Source organism: Mya arenaria, chromosome 6 (assembly GCF_026914265.1).
Source record: "Mya arenaria isolate MELC-2E11 chromosome 6, ASM2691426v1".
Classification (NCBI taxonomy): domain Eukaryota; kingdom Metazoa; phylum Mollusca; class Bivalvia; order Myida; family Myidae; genus Mya; species Mya arenaria.
In genome coordinates this window covers 28,987,473-29,007,595 of record NC_069127.1, presented here as the reverse complement: position 1 = coordinate 29,007,595, position 20,123 = coordinate 28,987,473, and the positions used below count along the sequence as shown (strand labels likewise).

At 36.1% G+C, this 20,123-nt stretch overlaps 1 protein-coding gene across 1 annotated transcript in view; it reads right to left on the bottom strand.

Annotated features, from left to right (window-relative positions):
- Positions 1-20,123, bottom strand: part of LOC128238358 (tyrosine-protein phosphatase 10D-like) — a 51,519-nt gene that overhangs the window by 10,821 nt on the left and 20,575 nt on the right. Inside the window, exons 10-30 of the mRNA XM_052954205.1 lie at positions 19,911-20,061; positions 18,766-18,881; positions 16,731-16,831; positions 16,089-16,284; positions 15,161-15,433; positions 14,347-14,634; positions 13,704-13,967; positions 12,901-13,173; positions 11,171-11,301; positions 10,367-10,459; positions 10,087-10,150; positions 9,469-9,716; positions 8,626-8,881; positions 5,359-5,548; positions 4,409-4,493; positions 3,290-3,457; positions 2,642-2,776; positions 1,880-2,002; positions 1,204-1,352; positions 713-848; positions 85-187 (exon numbers count right to left, since the gene is read on the bottom strand). Of these exons, the coding sequence (XP_052810165.1) occupies positions 85-187; positions 713-848; positions 1,204-1,352; positions 1,880-2,002; positions 2,642-2,776; positions 3,290-3,457; positions 4,409-4,493; positions 5,359-5,548; positions 8,626-8,881; positions 9,469-9,716; positions 10,087-10,150; positions 10,367-10,459; positions 11,171-11,301; positions 12,901-13,173; positions 13,704-13,967; positions 14,347-14,634; positions 15,161-15,433; positions 16,089-16,284; positions 16,731-16,831; positions 18,766-18,881; positions 19,911-20,061 (3,543 nt within the window). The remainder of the gene's footprint in view (positions 1-84; positions 188-712; positions 849-1,203; positions 1,353-1,879; positions 2,003-2,641; positions 2,777-3,289; positions 3,458-4,408; positions 4,494-5,358; positions 5,549-8,625; positions 8,882-9,468; positions 9,717-10,086; positions 10,151-10,366; positions 10,460-11,170; positions 11,302-12,900; positions 13,174-13,703; positions 13,968-14,346; positions 14,635-15,160; positions 15,434-16,088; positions 16,285-16,730; positions 16,832-18,765; positions 18,882-19,910; positions 20,062-20,123) is intronic.

Below are 20,123 nucleotides of genomic sequence, written 5' to 3'. Positions count from 1 at the left end.
TTCTTAACTTAAAAACAGTAACCAGTCTGGCATAAAGTTCAACATCAGCTAGGCAAAGTTTTCAATGTGGTAAACCAGTCTCACCTTCAAATGCAATATTAGAGTGGCCAACGTTGCTATACACGTGTTCATCTTCACGCCCCTCCAGAACACATAAAAGGCAGTTGTGGATACAGATATACTGTTGCTGAAATGGAAAAGCATTCATATTGTCACATGGTACACTTATATGTCACATGGTACACAAATATGTCACGTGGTACACGTCACATAAGGCACAACTCAAAAGTGAATATCCCCAACAGCTGTTATAAGTCCATCAAGGGACATAACACAACAGTTATTTTAGCCTGAGTTATTGGACCGTCTATAAATATAATTATGTATTCCCTTTGTTAACATCCGTACCAAGTTTCATGTGTGAGTTCTGGCATAGGATTTAAAGAAAATTAACAAAAGACGATACAACACAGCCATGTCCTATGACAGTAACTCAACTTTTTCTTCAACTTCAAAAAATGGGCATAAGACAAAAATTCTTTAAAAATCAGACAAGCCAAAAAAATAACAAGTAATACCATTATGTATTATTCAAAGAAAATGAATGAAGAATTATTATAAGCGCAATTGCTGCTATAAAATGTGTTTGACATATGCTGGAAATAAAGTAAAGGACTCAAATGCAAAATTAAAGCTTCCAGTTAGACTGTACCTCAGTTTGGACCATCCAGACACGCTGCTTGCGAAGCTCCAATACCGCGTTGAAAATGTCAACAGAGTCATGGTCCTTGATACGCTGCAGCATTCGATCCAATACGACAAATGTTCCTGACCTTCCGACTCCGGCACTGAAATACACAATATAACAATCGATTAAAAAGTCTGTGTTATGGTTAGTTATTAACACTTGCACCATGAACCATTGAGAGATTCATTTGTCACATGGTAACCAATTAAAAAGAAATGGACGTAAACTTTATCACTAAAAATATTCTTTTGTTAAAGTAGGTCATCATCGAGGGCAGTCGCGATCTGGTTCAAGCTTTATTTCACTTGTTTGCTGACTGGTCAATAACTGGTTTATTTTAAATGAAACTTCAGCCAATATGTGTACAAATGAACAATTTGTCTGTTACGAAGCGAAACTATGAAATTTACCATCCATTTTTATATGAATTTACAACCATTCCCGATGGCACTCACCTGCAGTGGACAATGATGGGACCTGCGTCTTTAATGAGTTTTTCTCGAACCATGCGCACAAAGCGAACAAGCACCTGCTCCTTCTTCGGAACCCCAAAATCCGGCCATGAGGTAAAATGAAAATGCCGTACCTGCCTCGACTGTTCTCCCTGTGATAAAAAAACAACAAATTCAGTGCTATTATTAGCCTGAAAATCTTTCATCCAAAAATTTCAGAGTCGATGGTCATTTCCTAAAATTTTCAGTCTACAGTCCGACCAAGTTGGCTCAAACTTGCTTGGCTCAAGTTTGTCGTTGGCTCAAACTAGATGCTTTGCTCGAATGTTGCGAGGTTCGAGGTATTTTCGCCGGTCCCTTGGAGTTTGAGTCAACGGAGTTTGTCTGTATGTAAAAAGTAATTTTGCCACTTTGGTATCAGAGATTTTCCTGAAGCAGAAAACTGTGGAGTCCCAGATCCAGCTTTCTGTCAATGGACCCACATTTCAACTTAATGTGAAACCCTGGTACTCCTAATAGAACTTTCATCGTGTTTTAAAAAAACAAACTTTTTGGTTGAAAGATGCTACATGTAATTAAAAAGTGCTGTATGCCTTTTTAGACACAACAAACACACATAACAAAATGATGTAAAATATTAAAATTAAAAATCATTACAATGAACAAGACTGTGTCCTACCAAAGAGACCCGGAATTCAGTAATTGTCCAATCAGGAAACAGCGTCTCGTTTAACACTGCCACCTGAAGGTCACCGTAAAAAACAGCGTCGGAACCTGTCGGCCAGTACTTGTCACACTTCTCCTGTAAGCACATGAAAATGTGATTGTGTATGTCACAATGGTTTAAATACATCAGCTATTTACACACATGATTAAGAATTAAGAGCCATATGCTTCAAGCAGATATCAAACCAAAGTTCCTGTTACAATTTAGCCATCACCACCCAACATAATTCTTGTTTGTATTTTAAAGACAAGGCCAACTCCACAAAACTTCATGCATGGTGTTTGTTTTTTTTAAATTGATAAATCATGAATAATATACTGAAGCCAATATATGTTAAGCCTACAAAACATATATGAAGGAATTTTTAATTTCAACAACAACTAATGCATGCGTTTTCACAACATAAGCCTCCACAAACAAAACAATTTACATCTTACAACATATTCCTTGCCATCTTTAAAAAGCGAACAAAGTTGACAATGAAATATCACTGCAGATTGCTTTAATTTCACCATGTTTGTTTTTTAGGTATTTTTTGTTCCCCTGGGTCAACTTCACAAAGTTAAAATTTGCATCACCATTAACTAAGCATCGAAAAACATTGTTAAATTTTATTTTCGACCAGGATTAAAAATGGCAACCTGATCGATTTGTAATACTTTATTCCTTGCAAAATAAAAACAATCTATTAAATGAGAACTCTTCAAGACCTACCCTCCCCTTTTCTATGCATTTTGTAAGCATGACGATGTTGCGTGTATTTTGTTCCCACAGCATCCGCCAGAAGTCGTCACGTGTTGCTGGTAAGGGACCCTGGGTAACGATGTACTCTCTCTTCGACCGGTAGCCCTAAGTGGGCGAAAAAAGTTGTTAATATGTCAATGTTTCACACAATCTAACAGATATTGAGTAAAATGAAAGTATTACATCTAAACACCGCTATCCGAAATTATGACTATTTCGCATTTATTTTTCGGTCTCGATTTTATTCCTTCTTTGTTCAATTTTTTGTTTCTTTCCAATAATCAGAAATCGCTATATGGAAATAATCACTATTTCAGAATTTAATAACAGATCCGATTTCCTAATTTTACAACGTTTTATTTCTTAATTCCGTGACTGTCTTATGGTATACTTTTCAATTTGAATAAATAAAAAATATATTCTTCAACTACTGTATTTCTGTAAGTTAAAATGTCATACCAATCATGTGAGCTTTGATATGTGTCTGTTTGCTTGTATTGAATTATATGACGTCATAAGAAGCATGTATGACAACGATTTTCAGACGATTAACAAAATTTTTAATTTTTCATCATAAAATTGACCTTTAAGAAAATTAGGAAAATTTGGTTATTATACCGGTATATAGTTAGCGTTGATGTAGTCTGACCCTTCTTCGTCATCAATAGGGAGGAGCTTGACGCGGGAGTGGTCATAAGGCAGGATGTTCGTGAAACGGTTCTTACCCCTATTGCATGGTAACTCAGCGTGTGTCACTGGCTGACCACGCCCTATCTCCTTCAGGTCCTGGACAAAGATGTGACACAACATGTTGAAAGTTAAATAATTTCACACGGTATTTGTTTTGCGTGTACTGTATTTATCGATACTTGGTATAAATGCACTCATCAGGAATAAACAAGCAACAGCTATGAAAAATATTGGCATTAAATTATGATGGCATAAAAGCATGTATCTATCTATTTGTTGATAGGTTGAATAGCTTTATCTTACAGCTAACGGTCTTGGTGTAATTAGGCGTATTTATGCTACTGCTGATAAAGAAGTAAAATGGCTTATGTATATTGAAAGGGGTTCATTAAGATAATTGTAGTTTATACCAATATACATGTATGCTTGATTGGTCAGATAGCTTATAATTATAATAGCTCATAATCATTCTAGAGCTCTGTTTTCTGCCTCGTGTTCATTTTCAGAGTACTCATGTAAACAAGAATCGAAACAATAACATGTTGAGGTAAAGCCAATATAAATTAATTGCTTGATTTCATTTACATCCCTTTTTTTTAAAATTAGGGCGGGATGGGGAGGGGATATGTGTTTATGCTCTTCCTTTTTATAAGGGCCCATATACATGACTGTGTTTCTTCATGAACCATGAACACAATCATACAGACCCTAGTTCAACATTTTTATTTGAGTCAATATAACTTGGTGGGGGTGGTGGAAAAAAGAGGTGGCAAGTGGGGCATCTAATTAATACCAGCCTAAGAACTTTAAGAATCATACACCTCAACACTGTGCACTTAATGAAATGCCAAGACCTCAAGTCAGCTTTATTTGCAGTGTTGTTGATACATTTGGTGGTTTTCGGAAAAAAATATATGCAAACTTGTCCCTAAACATGAACTCCTAAATTACTAGAATAAACATTTCAAAAGTATTCATATTCATGAAGATTAATCATGCATGTAAAGGCTTTATCATTCTACCAAGATAAGAAAAATTTGAACCTACCTCAAATTGTTCGGCATATTTGAAGTCAGAGTCAGCCTTCATGTACGCTATGTGGTTCTTGAAGTCAGCCAAGTTCACAGGACAACTGTAAAAATAATCATTCATTTACAATCACATAGATATAAGTATAAAATTACGAGTACTTAAGGGAGAAAATACCAACACAATTTCCTCCAGGTGAACAAGAGATATAACTGTAATTATTTAAGTTAACTTATAATTAGTTTAGCCAGAGTTACTGTGACAGTATATTTTTCTAAGCAAATATTGCTAGAAGCGGAAAGTATCCCAAAAATCTAAATACCGGTAAAATAAAATTACACAAAATTCCTCACAGAGTTGTTCCCCCTCCGAGTAATGGCATTGTAAGAAAATAGAGTTTTTATATCATATGATTTTTAAATAAGGACAATGACTTTAGTCAGGAATGATTTAAGATGCTTTTTGAACACTGTGTTAGGTCGTAATCATAAATTATTTCTAAAACGTAACTGTCGTGACATATGGCAACAGCTTTTTTTTTTTATTTCCTAAACCATGTTTTCATGTATACTGGCTTAAGTTTAATTCACACAATTATTTTGCAAATTAACAAAAAAAAAACACCAAGATAATTTAAATTTACCACTTTATTGAAATATGGGCTCATTTCAATAATATTGAAATGAGCCCATATTTCAATAAAGTGGTAAATTTATATTGAATATAAAGCTTACTATATTAGTCATTTTAGTAGTAAATTGATTTTTAAATAGTGTCAAATTTCCATTTCTTTTTCATTATTTGTGTGATTTAAACTTTAGACAACATTGAAAATGTACACAAAGTTGAAAAAATAAACAAAAAATTGATGTGTTGCCAATTTTTATTTTAAATATTTTAAGATAATTAGTTACGACTTAAATCATTAAATGAAACGGCCCCAGGCCCCTGGCCTCAACTCCACTCACCATGACCTCCTATTTGTCAGTGAGAGCCTATTGGCCATGTGTTCCCCTGGCTGGTGACGATACATATTGCTCTTTGTCTGTCCACGTCGACGTACAAATATCACTACCACGATAACGACCGCTATGGCAACCAGGGCTGCAATAATTCCTCCAACTATTCCACCAACGTTTGTGCCTGGTTCTTCCACTTCTGAAAACAACCATTCACTTAATAAAATTTGCCCCAGTGTCCAATTTCAAGAACAAATACTATAAAGCAAACTTTGAACTTACATGTACGTTTGTAATTTTTTCCTCAAACAATTGTGTGAAATGTTTTGCACTTTGCTTACAGGGAAGATATTATAGCTAATTTCAATGGAAAATTTTCATTAAAAGTCTGGGATAAACTTTAACTATATTTTAATAAGTGTTTTTAACAATAATTTTTATTTTATTAAATATTGTTTTATTCACTATATTATTAACAGCTGTTGTCATGACAACGTAATGCTAACAACACAATGGTATGGTTCACAATGGTTATTGGGCAAATTACACCAATGCAGAAGTGCCTACTCATAGTTACAATTGCCTTATTTCTTTTAATCAACACATGACCATGATTCAAAGCATTGTTATACAATCTGAAACCATTGCCTACCTTCCATATTTATGGGTTTTGAAGCTAAATGGTTTGGGATTTCAACAAGAGGCCCAAAAGGGCCTATGCTCTACTGGCATGGCTTTTGTGGTCATATCAATCCAGAGCATGTATGTATGGGTAAAAGGCAACAGACATATACTTTGTTTTGTGTTTGGGTTACCTGAAAACGTAGCACATTCAACATCTAAGCCCAGAAAGTATTGTAAGCTGATTAGTTGCATGAACTATTTTAATATGTGCCAAGTAAAAGTCATCTGACAAAAAAAAATGCTTTCAAAACTGTACTCATAGTAAAAATTTCTGTAGTTTTAAAAGTTAAAAAAAGTTGGTCAAAAGGTCAAAGTCAAGGGCATCCTAGGACAACATTGATCAATTTGAACAAACATTCACAATCAATTGTGCTGAGATGGATGCACGAACACACAAAAAGATTTTCAAACCTTTCCAGATTTATGTTTACCAAACCTGTGAACCCTGGGTGTGGCCACTAATGACACCAGGTGCATAACTTAAACATTCACAACCAATTTTGTTAAGATGAATGTGCAAACTACAGAACTTAAAGCTAAAAAATGGCCTTTGGGCTTTCAACAAGAACAAGGCAGAGTATTTCACAAAATCAACTGCAGAAGCAAAAAACAAATTGTCTCTCAAAATCCTAGACTTGCAAATTGTCTCCCTTAACTCTAGACTTGAATTTACATGTACATGTAAACTTGGCTAAAAATAGAATTCGCTCATGCAGACCTGGCTAAAAATAGAAAGCATTTCTTTAAAACTTTCATGGCCCATAATCTAGGCATTTATGGACGGATCTGGTTTTCGAAAGGAACCGAGCACTAATGGATATCTATATACTGTACAAGTTTCATCGAGATACAATCAAAACTGAAGACTGTATCGTGTTCACAAGCAATTGTTTACAGACGCACGACCGCACGACCGCATGGACGCACGACTGCACGGATGCACATACTACGTACACATTACCATCGCATAAGCTCTTCTGGCCTTTGGCCAGTAGAGCTAAAAAAAGGCTGACCATGACGGGTCTACTTGATCTACTTTTTATTGTTTAAATTTTCACCGCATTGATTGTTTTCATACAACGAATATTGTGGTATGCAGATACACAGTAGTCACATTCAATTTTTTTTTTATTTTACTTAGGAGAAACTTAACTTCTTTTCTTATTTTGTTTAATGTTTGGCACACAAGTGACGCTTTCTCCAGATATGTAGTGTTGGGGGTTGTGAAGCACTAGAAATCAGTGTTGTTTTGCATACAAATTAGTCAATTTCCTATAGAATTTAGAGGGAATTTATTTAGTAGTCTGTGTCCTATTGCTGACATTTGAATTAAAACAGGGATATGTGAGCCATGACAAGCAAAAATGTGCCTTTTAGTAAATATTTGAATTATGAGTCTTCTGCATAATTACCAATAAAAGTTACAATAAGGGAACAGGGGTGCTACCAAAACAGGACAGGGTGGGATGCCCTTCCTTGTCTCTATGAGGGAACAGGGGTGCTACCAAAACAGGACAGGGTGGGATGCCCTTCCTGTTCTCTATGAGGAAACAGGGTGGGATGCTACCTAAACAGGACAGGGTGGGATGCCCTTCCTTGTCTCTATGAGGGCACAGGGGTGCTACCTAAACAGGACAGGGTGGGGTGCCCTTCCTTGTCTTTATGAGGGAACAGGGGTGCTACCAAAACAGGACAGGGTGGGATGCCCTTCCTGTTCTCTATGAGGAAACAGGGTGGGATGCTACCTAAACAGGACAGGGTGGGATGCCCTTCCTTGTCTCTATGAGGGCACAGGGGTGCTACCTAAACAGGACAGGGTGGGGTGCCCTTCCTTGTCTTTATGAGGGAACAGGGGTGCTACCAAAACAGGACAGGGTGGGATGCCCTTCCTTGTCTCTATGAGGGAACAGGGGTGCTACCAAAATAGGACAGGGTGGGATGCCCTTCCTTGTCTCTATGAGGGAACAGGGGTGCTTCCAAAACAGGACAGGGTGGGATGCCCTTCCTTGTCTCTATGAGGGAACAGGGGTGCTTCCAAAACAGGACAGGGGGGTGCCCTTCCTGATCTCTATGAGGGAACAGGGGTGCTACCTAAACAGGACAGGGTGGGGTGCCCTTCCTTGTCTCTATGAGGGAACAGGGGTGCTACCAATACAGGACAGGGTGGGTGCCCTTCCTGATCTCTCTGAGGGCACAGGGGTGCTACCAAAACAGGACAGGGTGGGGTGCCCTGCCTTGTCTCTATGAGGGAACAGGGGTGCTACCTAAACAGGACAGGGTGGGGTGCCCTTCCTTGTCTCTATGAGGGAACAGGGGTGCTACCAATACAGGACAGGGTGGGTGCCCTTCCTGATCTCTCTGAGGGCACAGGGGTGCTACCAAAACAGGACAGGGTGGGGTGCCCTGCCTTGTCTCTATGAGGGAACAGGGGTGCTACCAAAACAGGACAGGGTGGGGTGCCCTTCCTGATCTCTCTGAGGGCACAGGGGTGCTACCAAAACAGGACAGGGTGGGATGCCCTTCTTTGTCTCTATGAGGGAACAGGGGTGCTTCCTACACATGGTGTAGCACAAATAATCCCACTCTACTTACTGATGGCAGCAGTTTTCACAGCCTCTGAGAAAGGTGTATCCGTGAACTGCATCGTTGTATAAGCCCTAAGGGCCACATAGTAGGTTGTGTCTGGTTTTAGAGGACCATTACAGAATGTACGGTCCTCACAGCCTGTTTCCGAGCCAATCTCAAACATCTTGTAATCAGCTTCAGCAACAGCTCTCTTTTGACGGAGCACAAAACGGCCGTTACACGTTGAGTCTATGGCAAAGAAGTCTGTACAGTTGGAGACAACCTGAAATCAGAATACAATATTTAAACCTTTTCATATGATATTAATGGTTACAATATACCTAATAGCATTTCCTGTATACCAAAGGTTACAATATACCTAATAGCGCTTTTTATGTATATCAAAGGTTACAATATACATCATAGAACTCCCTACGAAAGTTTACAATATACATAATAGCGCAACCTATATATTAACGGTTACAATATACCTAATAGCACCTTCTACATATTAAAGGTTACAATATACCTAATAGTGCTACCTATATATATTTGTAAAAAAAACTTTTTATGTTCAGGTGCATTCAAGAAGCATTTCTAGAAAATTTCATGTATCCAGAAAGCATTTAATTAAATAAAATAAAAATGTCTTTCCATCATTTAAAGTTATGCTCATATTTAAAATCAATATCTACACTTGTAAAATAAACATGAATTTTGAGTGATAAGCCTTTAACTGCTTATTAAAATAATGCATTTGTGAGAAAATCTTATTTACTGATAACAAGATTGTTCCCCTTAAGCACCCTCCCGGTTCCCTTTATACAGCAGACTGCCCTTTATAAGACCTGCCAACCTTCCTTCACTCACCTGGTAAGTCTTGATGTTCCTATCCTGTCTAGCCTCCTTCCAACCAGGTAGCATGCCAACCCCCGATATGTAAGAATTATCCTTCAACTCTGACACGATCACTGTGTACGAGACAATCTCCCCGTACTTGTCGGAAAACACGTTTGAGAAGTTGAACACGATCTTGTGCGGATCTTCTGGCACTATGGTGGCGCTCACCTTCCGTGGCTGTGCGGTGGTGTTTGTCACACCCGTCTTGTATGGTGGCTCTGGAAATGAGAAAATAACAATGATACATGTATAAGAAATATTTATTGCAACGGATAAATGTTCAGCAGCAACATACAAGTCTGGTACATTACAAGCACGTCTGTTTATGAGATTCACATTGTGCATTATTTTTTACTTTTTTGTGCCATAATATAATATTGCCGGCCTGAGAAAACAAAAATACTTAAATGAAGCAAAAGTAATGGTTGAAAAAATTTCTATATTATATTAATGGTGTTTTTTTTATTGTATTTGGTTGATTTCGTTCTCCTGACTGTTTAGTTCTTTTTGTATCGGGGTTTTTTAATGCATCGATGAAAGTATTTCATAGCTATAAAGCTGCATGCTTAAAGAGTATTTCACACTTACTGTATGTCTTCATGTTGATCACAGCAATGCCAGCAGGACCTGCTGCTATGGTAAAACCTTGAACCTGAAATAGACATTAATTATAAGACCAATAACAATTTGGCTGACTCCAAACTGAAGAATTTACCATGTTTTAACAATTTTGACTGAAGCTAATCACAACAAATTGTAATATTACACCAAATCAAATAGCACTTAACATTAAACCACTATTTAAACCAGGTGTTATTAAATATCTTAAAATTGATTTTGTCTGGGAAAAGCATTTTAACCCATTTACCTCAAATGTGTACCGGTACCCAGCTTTGAAGTTCTTAAACACCTGGGAAGTGGTAGAAGCCGTCACATTCAGGGAACCGCTCACAACATCACCCTGCAGTACCATAAACATATAAATAAATACTGTATATCAGGTCAAATTTCAAGGGTTTTTTTCATGATTTTCTTGATTCTGGCTATTCATTCAAGGCTTGAAATACATGATGGCATTATTTTCTAAGTGGTTAACACAGGTAAATTGATATTTTGCTATGTTTTTAAATTTTGTATCCTTATTGCGAATGAAAGACTTGTGAAATTCAAGCAATATATAGTATCATAGTTTAAAGCATATTAAGATATAATATTCAATACACATCACAATATTCAATATGGACTTTTCAACCCAATGGCAGGACTTTTTAACATCTTGGTAAATTTCACAAAAATCAAGGCTTTTCAACCCTTTTGTCATTTCAACCACTAAAAGGCCTAATACTTTTTCGCCTTAAACACAGACATTTCAACCCCTAATAAATGAAGACTTTTCAACCCATTGAGTTCAATTCGTAGAGATTTCACAATACCAATATCGATCGTCCTACAACGTTCAATAAACTCTCACACTTACTAACAGGAAGCTAAATTCCAATTATGACCGCCCTCAGTATATCAAACAATTTTATTAATAATTTTTTTTTGTTGAATCCAAGTCCGTGCATTTAATTTTCCTGAGCTTCTCAAAGTCTTGAATAAAAAATTAGATGCCGAAATTTTAAATAATGTTTTGCACAATGTCAAATACATAGAACCAGTGATAACATACCTCTTTTTCTCCCCTAAAGGTGATGATGTATAGTTGTATGTAACCGTTCTGACTCTGTGGGATTTTCCAGTTCAGCTTGACCTCAGTTGGGGCTGTTTCCATGGCAACCACATCTTGCACAACTGATGGGGCTGTAAAATAATAAATGTTTTAAAACAATGTTTTGAAGGTTTTTTTTATTCAAACTTCAGAAAATATTACATTATACGTCACAATTTAGCTGTTACCCTTCTGCCCTCATGGAGACCAGCAAGTCTACCACAGAGGCCAAGCAGTATTTATTATTTTCTTCAGAATAACTTCTAGGCTCAAGATACAATTATTAGTACCGGTACATTGATGAGACAGTATAGTTACACAACACATCTTCAGTCATTTCAAATTCCCCACTGAAGTTGATTTGTTAAAAAGATTATAGCCAAATTAAATTAAATTTAAAGTTTGTTTACCATAGATGTTAAGTATTTTCAATAAAGGCAATGAAAGCTATGTATTACATAGATTATGATGTTTTATATATTAATATGACAAGTGAGATACATAAATCAGGAAATAGATTTAACTTAAGTTAGAAATGCTTTATGACAACCAGCCCAGGTGCGGAATTCATAAAACATCTTAAGTCATTTATTATCCTAAGTTAAATATGTCAATGATCATATGATATAATAATTTAAAAATATCTTAAATACACATAGACATTGATTTTATTCATGATATTTAATTTTATTTTAAAAATACATATACTATCTTTTAATTTGACTATGAAAGAAATAGGGAATTGACTTAAGTTAAGAAATGACATAGGGTGTTTTATAAATACCGGCCCAGGTCATAAGAATACCTTTTTAAGCAAGGGTTTACCAAAATTGATTGTTTTTTTGATCATACAGATGAACACCGCTATTCCGAACACCGTTTATTCGAAATTATCGCTATTTCGAATTAATTTTTCGGTCCAAATTTTACTCCTTCTTTGTTTAACTAAATGTTTGGTCTTTAATTCGAAATCGCTATTCCGAAATAATCGCTATTCCGAAGTAAAAATTACAGTCCCGATTTGGTATTTCACACATATTTATCAACTCTTAATTCAAACCTGATTGTGTCATAGTTTTTCACACCTTACTGCGAATGCATTCGGGCATCGGCTTGAGGTGACAATGGAGCTTTTTAAAGAATGACATTGAGCACACGTATGTTACAAACATCGATATCAGAAAATGAACGATTCATTTCGGTGATGTAGTATATAATTCCTGGTTAACACAATCTGAATATCATTCGAAAATCTCATCAGATTCATACATGTGCTGTCATTTTGTTTTAAATGTTTTATGTTGTTTTAATAAAGAAGTATAATAACAAATTATTTGTCAATTATTAAACAATAAATCAACAAATATTTTTATCTACAAAAGAAAACTCAAACCGAGTGTTTCGTATTGGTAACGTGTAACCAACATTGCAATTTTCACGACTTAGTATTTCACGTCATCTATAATTCGTGAACGCGGTCATTTGCGGAAAATTGTTAATCCGAAACACCGCTATTCCGAAGTTATTTGTTGAGTCCCCACAACTTCAAATAAACGGTGTTCAACTGTATTTCAATGGTTCTTTATAATATTGTATTCTTCACTTAGGGCTAGGCTTTGGATCAGGGTTAAGCTAAAGGCATACTTATAAAAGGTGGACCAATAATTTGTAAAATTCTAAACTATGCATACCAGCTTGTAGAGTGACAACAGCGATGAAAGAAGGCACACTGTAGGTGCCAAACCACGTGTTTGTGATACACTGGTACTCTGTGAATGGGGTTAGCTGGTCAATCTCAAAGACAACCACTGCTTCAATGGTATCTATGGTAACAGCCTTCACAGGCACAGTTCCGTGGTAACACTTAACTTCGTACTTGTCAACACCGCCTTCAGGTCTAATAAGGTTCAGTGAAATATCTGTGGCTGATTTTGATGTCACTGTCATGGTCACATTATTTGGCACTAAAAAAAACAACAACACAAAGCATCATAATTATAAGATGATTTTACTATTTTTAAGAAAAATGACTTAACCAATAATTCAAAACTTTGCCTTCCATTCAAAGATTAATTATTTCCAAAAAATGTAATCACATTATATTAGAGGCAATAAGCATTCATAATTGTGATCTGAATGTATATTTCTTTATTTTGACAAAAACAATAATACTATTATTACAACAGTAATGATGACCTTCTCTGAAGCAATACATAATATTAAGACTACCAGTTTGATTGTGTTGTTCTTAAAACCTGCACAATAAAGTTACTATCCGTTATTTACTACTTTTCTTTACATCCAATGACTGACAGTGATTACTTCCTTCAAGGAATGACATCAGCATTACATCATAGCTACAACTTCACAGACAAGATTATGATTGTGTTGTTTTAAGTCTGTTGTTGCTCATACACTCATTCAATTTTAGTGAAAGATGGGTTTTTTTACTTGTAAAAGTATCTTTAATTGTAATTATATTGTGTAACCTTACATGTTTGAGCCTGCATGGTCTTTATTTCGCTCTCCACTTCTCCACTGACTGTATACACCTCCACTGTGAAGAGCTCTCCTGCTGTCAGGTTAGAGAACTCTAGTCTCCTTCCTTCATCAGCCTTTGTCCTGATGATTACCTCCCTTGTTTCAGTCAAAGTGAACACTATTTCGTCAAAGTTGTCTATGTTTTCAAAGCTGTAGATGATGGTGAATGAAGTTTTTTCTGCATCATGGAAGAACAAGTTCACATTGTTCACTGGTTCTGAAAGAAGGATTTTTTTAAGTATTAAAGAATGTAGGCTTTTAAAAACTACAGCTACATAAAAGATAACTATACTTTATGTATAAAAATTTGTATACAATATTATTTTTTGTATTTTGGCTATAAAGAAAAAAAATTGAAGTGTTTTTTGAGGCCTTATCCGAACAACTTTTCTGTCTAAATAATCATTTTTATCATTAAAATAGGGTTAAAAACATTAAATCTACCTATTTGTAACTACCCACCCCTCAAATTGTTGCTGGGTAAGCCAAACAACCTATTTACTAATTGTGATCTTAATGTCACTCTATATTTCTGTATTCTTCACTTTATATTATTTCATCAATGACACAAATGTATACCCTCTGCTTCAACTTACTGGTGATAGCGATCACATGTACATCGCTAGAGTACACGCCTTGAACCACACTGCGAACAGACATATTGTACTTGAACCCAGCAAGCAGACCGACCACAGTGTGCTCGACAATGCTGGCAGTGGCCGGGCTGGGTACCATGTCTCGTTGGTCATTTCCTACGTCGTCATGGTAACTGATCTGCCATTGTTCCACGTAGGTGGCACTGCGGTTGTACAGCCACTGGATTTTTACCGAGGATGCTGTCGTTTCATTGGTTATCAAACTGAGGCTTGGGGGAGACAGGGGTGCTGTAAATTATTGAATTCAATAATAAAACAGATGTGGGCGTGATTTTGTTTTAAATTCACATGCACATATCTTGCAAAAAATGACTTTTTGTACATGTAGTATGAAATTGATATATTTGTCACTGTTTCAGAATAGCAAAACATCCAATTCACCTGAATTAGGCAAAATTACCAATGCATGGTCTTTTCCTATAATACTTACAGCTTTCACAAGACCAAAAACTCATTTTCATTTCTTCTTGTTCTTTATGTATAGAGAAATTGGCAATTTTACTTAAATTTCCAATAAGAATCTGAGTGTTTTGATTGGACTGTTAAATTAATTGACCAATCAACTTCATGTAATCACTGAGGCAAGTCTAACGACAAGAATAAGAATTATCTTGAATACTGGCCCAAACCCACTCAAATTTGATTAGACTTGGCAGGTGGATCAGACATGTTTCACTACCTTCAACCCAAATAAATGTTCTGCTCACTTCATGTTACATATATTATACCCTTCATACACTATTATTACACTTACGTAAAACAATACTGTCCGTCTGCACTTCACTATTGACATTTCCGCTGACCGCAAAAACCTCCAGCTCATATCTCTCACCAGGAAACAAGCCCGCCAACGCCAGGTCGGGAATGTAGGTGGAGTTTAACACCCACAATGCGCTTGGCTCCCGTAGACTGGTTCTGTGTCTGACCAGGTAATAGTCATGTATGCTGTTAGCTGCTTGGCTCCAGTCTAGCCGAATGGAGGTTGTGTCTTCTATGCTTACTGTAAGGTTTTCCACAGGCTTGGGTTCTGTAAAGATAATATTTTAAGATTTAAATATTAGTGAAAACAAATAAATTACCCAGTAATAATTTACCCAAACCTGAATAAATCGTTAATATCATGTAAGATTTAGAGACTCTGTTTTATAACAATAAATTTTCAAAAAAGCAAAATATAATCTAATTAAACAAATCGGTATTTCATACAATTTAATGCATCATTCTAACAACACATAAGGAAAGGATATGTATGAAACAAACATTTCATCATCAACTGCTCTAGTAGCCAATTAAAATCAACTGCTCTAGTAGCCAATTAAAATCAACTGCTCTAGTAGTCAATTAGAATTATGTTAATAATGTTTATGAGATATATTTCCACATATATTAAGCTCTTCTGTAAAAATATATTAAGTATAGTTCATGAGCAGACGCATTTCTCATACAGTTTACATGTGTCAATCCCTGGGAGTTCAAGCCAACAAGGTTCGACTGTATATCTTTTTCTTCTTTTTTATTTGAGTATCTTGACTGACCACAGGGTTAAAGTTTTTGCATGACAACACCAACGATGACACCAGATATAATATACCATGACTTTTTGTCATTGAAAAAACAGACGAGCTAAAAATTATCACCATTTACAATATAAATTCTTTCAACCAACTGGGAACAATACTTACGTGTCGTGGCGTTAATTTGCTGAATTGCCGACCCCGCTGTGACTCCAGACACATTCTGCCACACCTGAACAACCACATTGTACGTCCCGCCAGCGAGCAGATTGGGAATTTCCACTGTATACTGCAGCTCGTCTTGGATCGCTGATATCGGGGGAAGGTATGACGACTTGCCAATCGGAAACTCCCGGTAGGTCACCTGAGGTGAAAATACATGAAGGTACCTGCATGTATGCAGTTTTCTGAACAATTTTTTTTTTATCATATTATTGGTATAACTATACCAATTTATAGCATTTTGTTTAGCTAACTCTTAAAAAATTATATTTAAGGAAAGAAAAAATATCTCATAATTATATAACTATTATGCTTCCCAAATTAATTCTTTTCTGTTATATAAGTACCGTAAATGACTGGTTATAACGCACACTTTTTTCCCTCAGATTTCAATGTAAAAAAATGCCTGCGTCTTACAACCAGTAACAAGCTTTTGACATTTTTTTTCTGAGGTCGATTTCAGGCCAAAATTGGTAAACTTATATACTGTACTGTTAAAAACTGTTTATTTTATTTTGAGAAATGTTATTTAATGCATATACATGTGTTACAGAAGCATTATATATTAATCCCAGCTAATGTACATACCAGGAATCCAGACTGAGATCCTGTCACATTCTGTAGACTCCAGTTGACCCTCAAGCCGGTACCCCAATCCTCTGCTGACAGGTCCATAACAGACAATGGGCCTGGAACCAGACAAAGATAGTCAATAATGAAAGACACATCAAAGCTGTCTTACTATTGATTGGGGGCTGAAATTAGGGCTTTGAGCCCAAATTCTGAGTATGTATTTTCCCCCATTTTTGTGTAAAAATCCCATTCAGGGTATTCCATTTGAAAAGATTATTAAAAATAAACGGGATTAAAAAATAACACATTTTTACTTTAAGTAAGCAAGAAATCCGTGAATCGGATGCATCACCCAAAGCGCCCATAATGTTTATAAAAAGGTCACCATGACCTATACTTTTGATTTTACATGTAAGCATTAATCCAAAAATCAATAGGGGTCATCTACTGACATGACCATTGTGAATATTAAGTATGAAGAGAGAAATGACCATAAAGTTTCTATTTGATGTCTTCATTACCTTGACCTATTGACACAAGATCAATCGGGTCATCTTTTGACCATGACCAATGTACGTATCAAATTTGATGGCTGTAAGCAAAATAGTTAAAAAGTTAAATCGGAAACTAGTGTGACGTCACTGACAATGTCGATGTCAACATCAACACCCGACAAAGCAATCCCATGTGTCTTGCAGCCATGCTTTGTATACAGCACATAAAGTACTCTAAAAAAGTTGTGTTAATCAAAATTCCTTTATGCCAGCAAATTTCTTCCTGAAAGAGCCTAGGCCCCATTCCAAAACTAAAGTACGCAAGGTATTACAATTTGATGAAAGAGCGTGACCACTTGGGTAAGAGGCAGATACCTTAACCACTTGACCACGACCAGAGGTACCATCTACGTGTCTCTATAATAGGACACAAGTACTGGTTTCTATTTAAGAAACAGACCCCAGAGTTATTCATATCTGCTTAAAGCCGTCTTCACAATGAAGCTCAAATAAATTAGTATAATCAACATCAACAAATGTTTAGTTTATACTACCGTAAATGACTGGGTATTAGACGCACTTTTTTCCCTCAAATTTCAATGTAAAAAAATGTCTGCATCTAATAACCCAAAACAAGCTTTTGAACTTTTTTTCTGAGGTCGATTTCAGGCCGAGCGTTTGTTTAGATTTATGTATAAAGTGAGGTTACTCGCGTCATATCGATCGAGTATATACAGGTTAAAACGGCAGTTGTAGATCGGGATACGGTATATCGTAAGACGTTTATAATGTAAAAAAAAATGTACGATTGTAGATTAAAATTATTAAATATTATTTTGAATATAACAATAATTAAACATGCATATAAAGAAGCAAAGTTTTGCACTGTCAAAATATTTTTTGTCAGTTGTACGATAAGGTGTGAAAAACTGGCACTGCCTTTAACCTGTTTAACATACCAATACTACAAACTGTTGCGATAATGGTCTTGTTTTTTCGCACTTTGCCACGTTCTTTATTCTTTTCTGTAGGTGTTGACATTTTGAGAACAAACCCGTACAATATAAGGTTTTTGCATAACTTAACTTTTCATTCTCGACAGGTTATTGTATTATCATTGTATGGTTTTAAAGATAACCATCGCCATTTTTACGAAAAAAAAAATTGTGTCACTGTCAACAAATTGCCAGACAATTTTGACATTTTTTCTATGCGTCTTTAAACCAAAAACATAGATTAAACGTTTTTTCTTGGATTTTTCACTGATTTTTTGCCTGCGTCTAATACCCCCTATCGTCTTATACCCGGGTAATTTCTTTTGGCACGATGTGATGAAAGCTGATAGCTTATAGAATTACTTTGTTTGTATCCTGGGTAGAAACCATGCAGTACTCGTGTCCATTTTGAGAGGCTGTGAGAAATTACCACTGTGAAGGATCGAACCCACAACCTGTTGGGAGAGAGGCGGGCACCTATACCACTAGACCACTCTCACCCCTCGATAAACAAATGTTTACAGTTCATACACATAATATAGAAACCATTATTATACTCACTTGTGACAACATTGATCGTTAGTCGGTCACTAGTAATATTGGATGACACGGTTACCACGGAGATTGTGAACAGCGTGCCTGGGGCAAGATCATCCAACTTGTAGCTCGTCACAGAACTGGAAGACAATAACATGGCTTGTAAAAGTGAACATGACATATCCTTGTACAAGCTTGCATTCGGACTCTCTTATTAACAATGGTACAATCACTTCTTTGAACATAGGTGATTCCAAGCAGTAATATTATGTATGGTCACATATTAAAGACATATCTAGCTTAAATTTGCAAATATAACGCTCAGTTCAATTTTAAGTGACACATACACAAATTCAAACTAAAATTCTAGATCCCAGAATATTTTGTCATACACATGTTGATATGGTGCAACAGGTGCAAATGCTTGTTCCTATTAATGCAAATCACTGTGTATAGGACACACTCTTTCCCCCCAGAATTCCCCACCCCCCAAACAATGCCTGCCTCTTATCCATAGTATGAAGCTTTTGTTCGTTTTGTTTTCAATAATCATTTCTTGCCCAAATTGCTATAATAGACAAGTAAAAGGAAGAAAAAGGAGCTTGTTTACATTTCACTTCAAAGGGACATTACTCACATCGATTGATGCATTTAGTTTTATCAGCAGTGACAAACTCAGTTACAGTAAGCATCAGCAAATGAGAACAAATAAACGCAATTGTACATGGGGAATAATTCATGTCAATTTTTAACATGTGTTATGGGCCTTGCCATACAAACAATTTGTTTTTATCATGATAATATACCATGAATCATGTAAACACATCATCTGGGCCCCATTGTAAAAAAGATCGTGAATTTCCAAAGAAAATTGTACATATCACATGACATGTTTGGCATAGATTATTCCCGTAACTTAACAGGACTGGTGTACTAAGGTAAGATATCTAATTGAACAATAAGTAAACACCAACAATATTAAGTGTTTGCTTGATGCAGACTATGACGTTAACACCAGGGCTAAGACAAACGTAATTTTTTTTTCCATAAATCACTGACAAGATTAAGTAAATATCTTAGTATTTGAAACAATGATAAGTATACATTGGAAATCTTGCAGAACACAGCCATTTCAGAAGTTCTCCAGACATATCAAAATCAAATCTCACCTGTTCAGTGAGACTTCCTGCGTGTCTGCACGATTGATTTCTATGGTAACTAGGTACGTGTCGAAGGTGGCATTTACCGGCGGGTCCCAGGCAAAGTATATGTGGTAACTGTCAACGAGGGTCGTCCTCAGGTTCTCCACAGCCGATGGATCTATGAAAAAGTAATTTTAATTACTGAATATATTATTCTATTTATCAAGGCGGTGTGAAGGC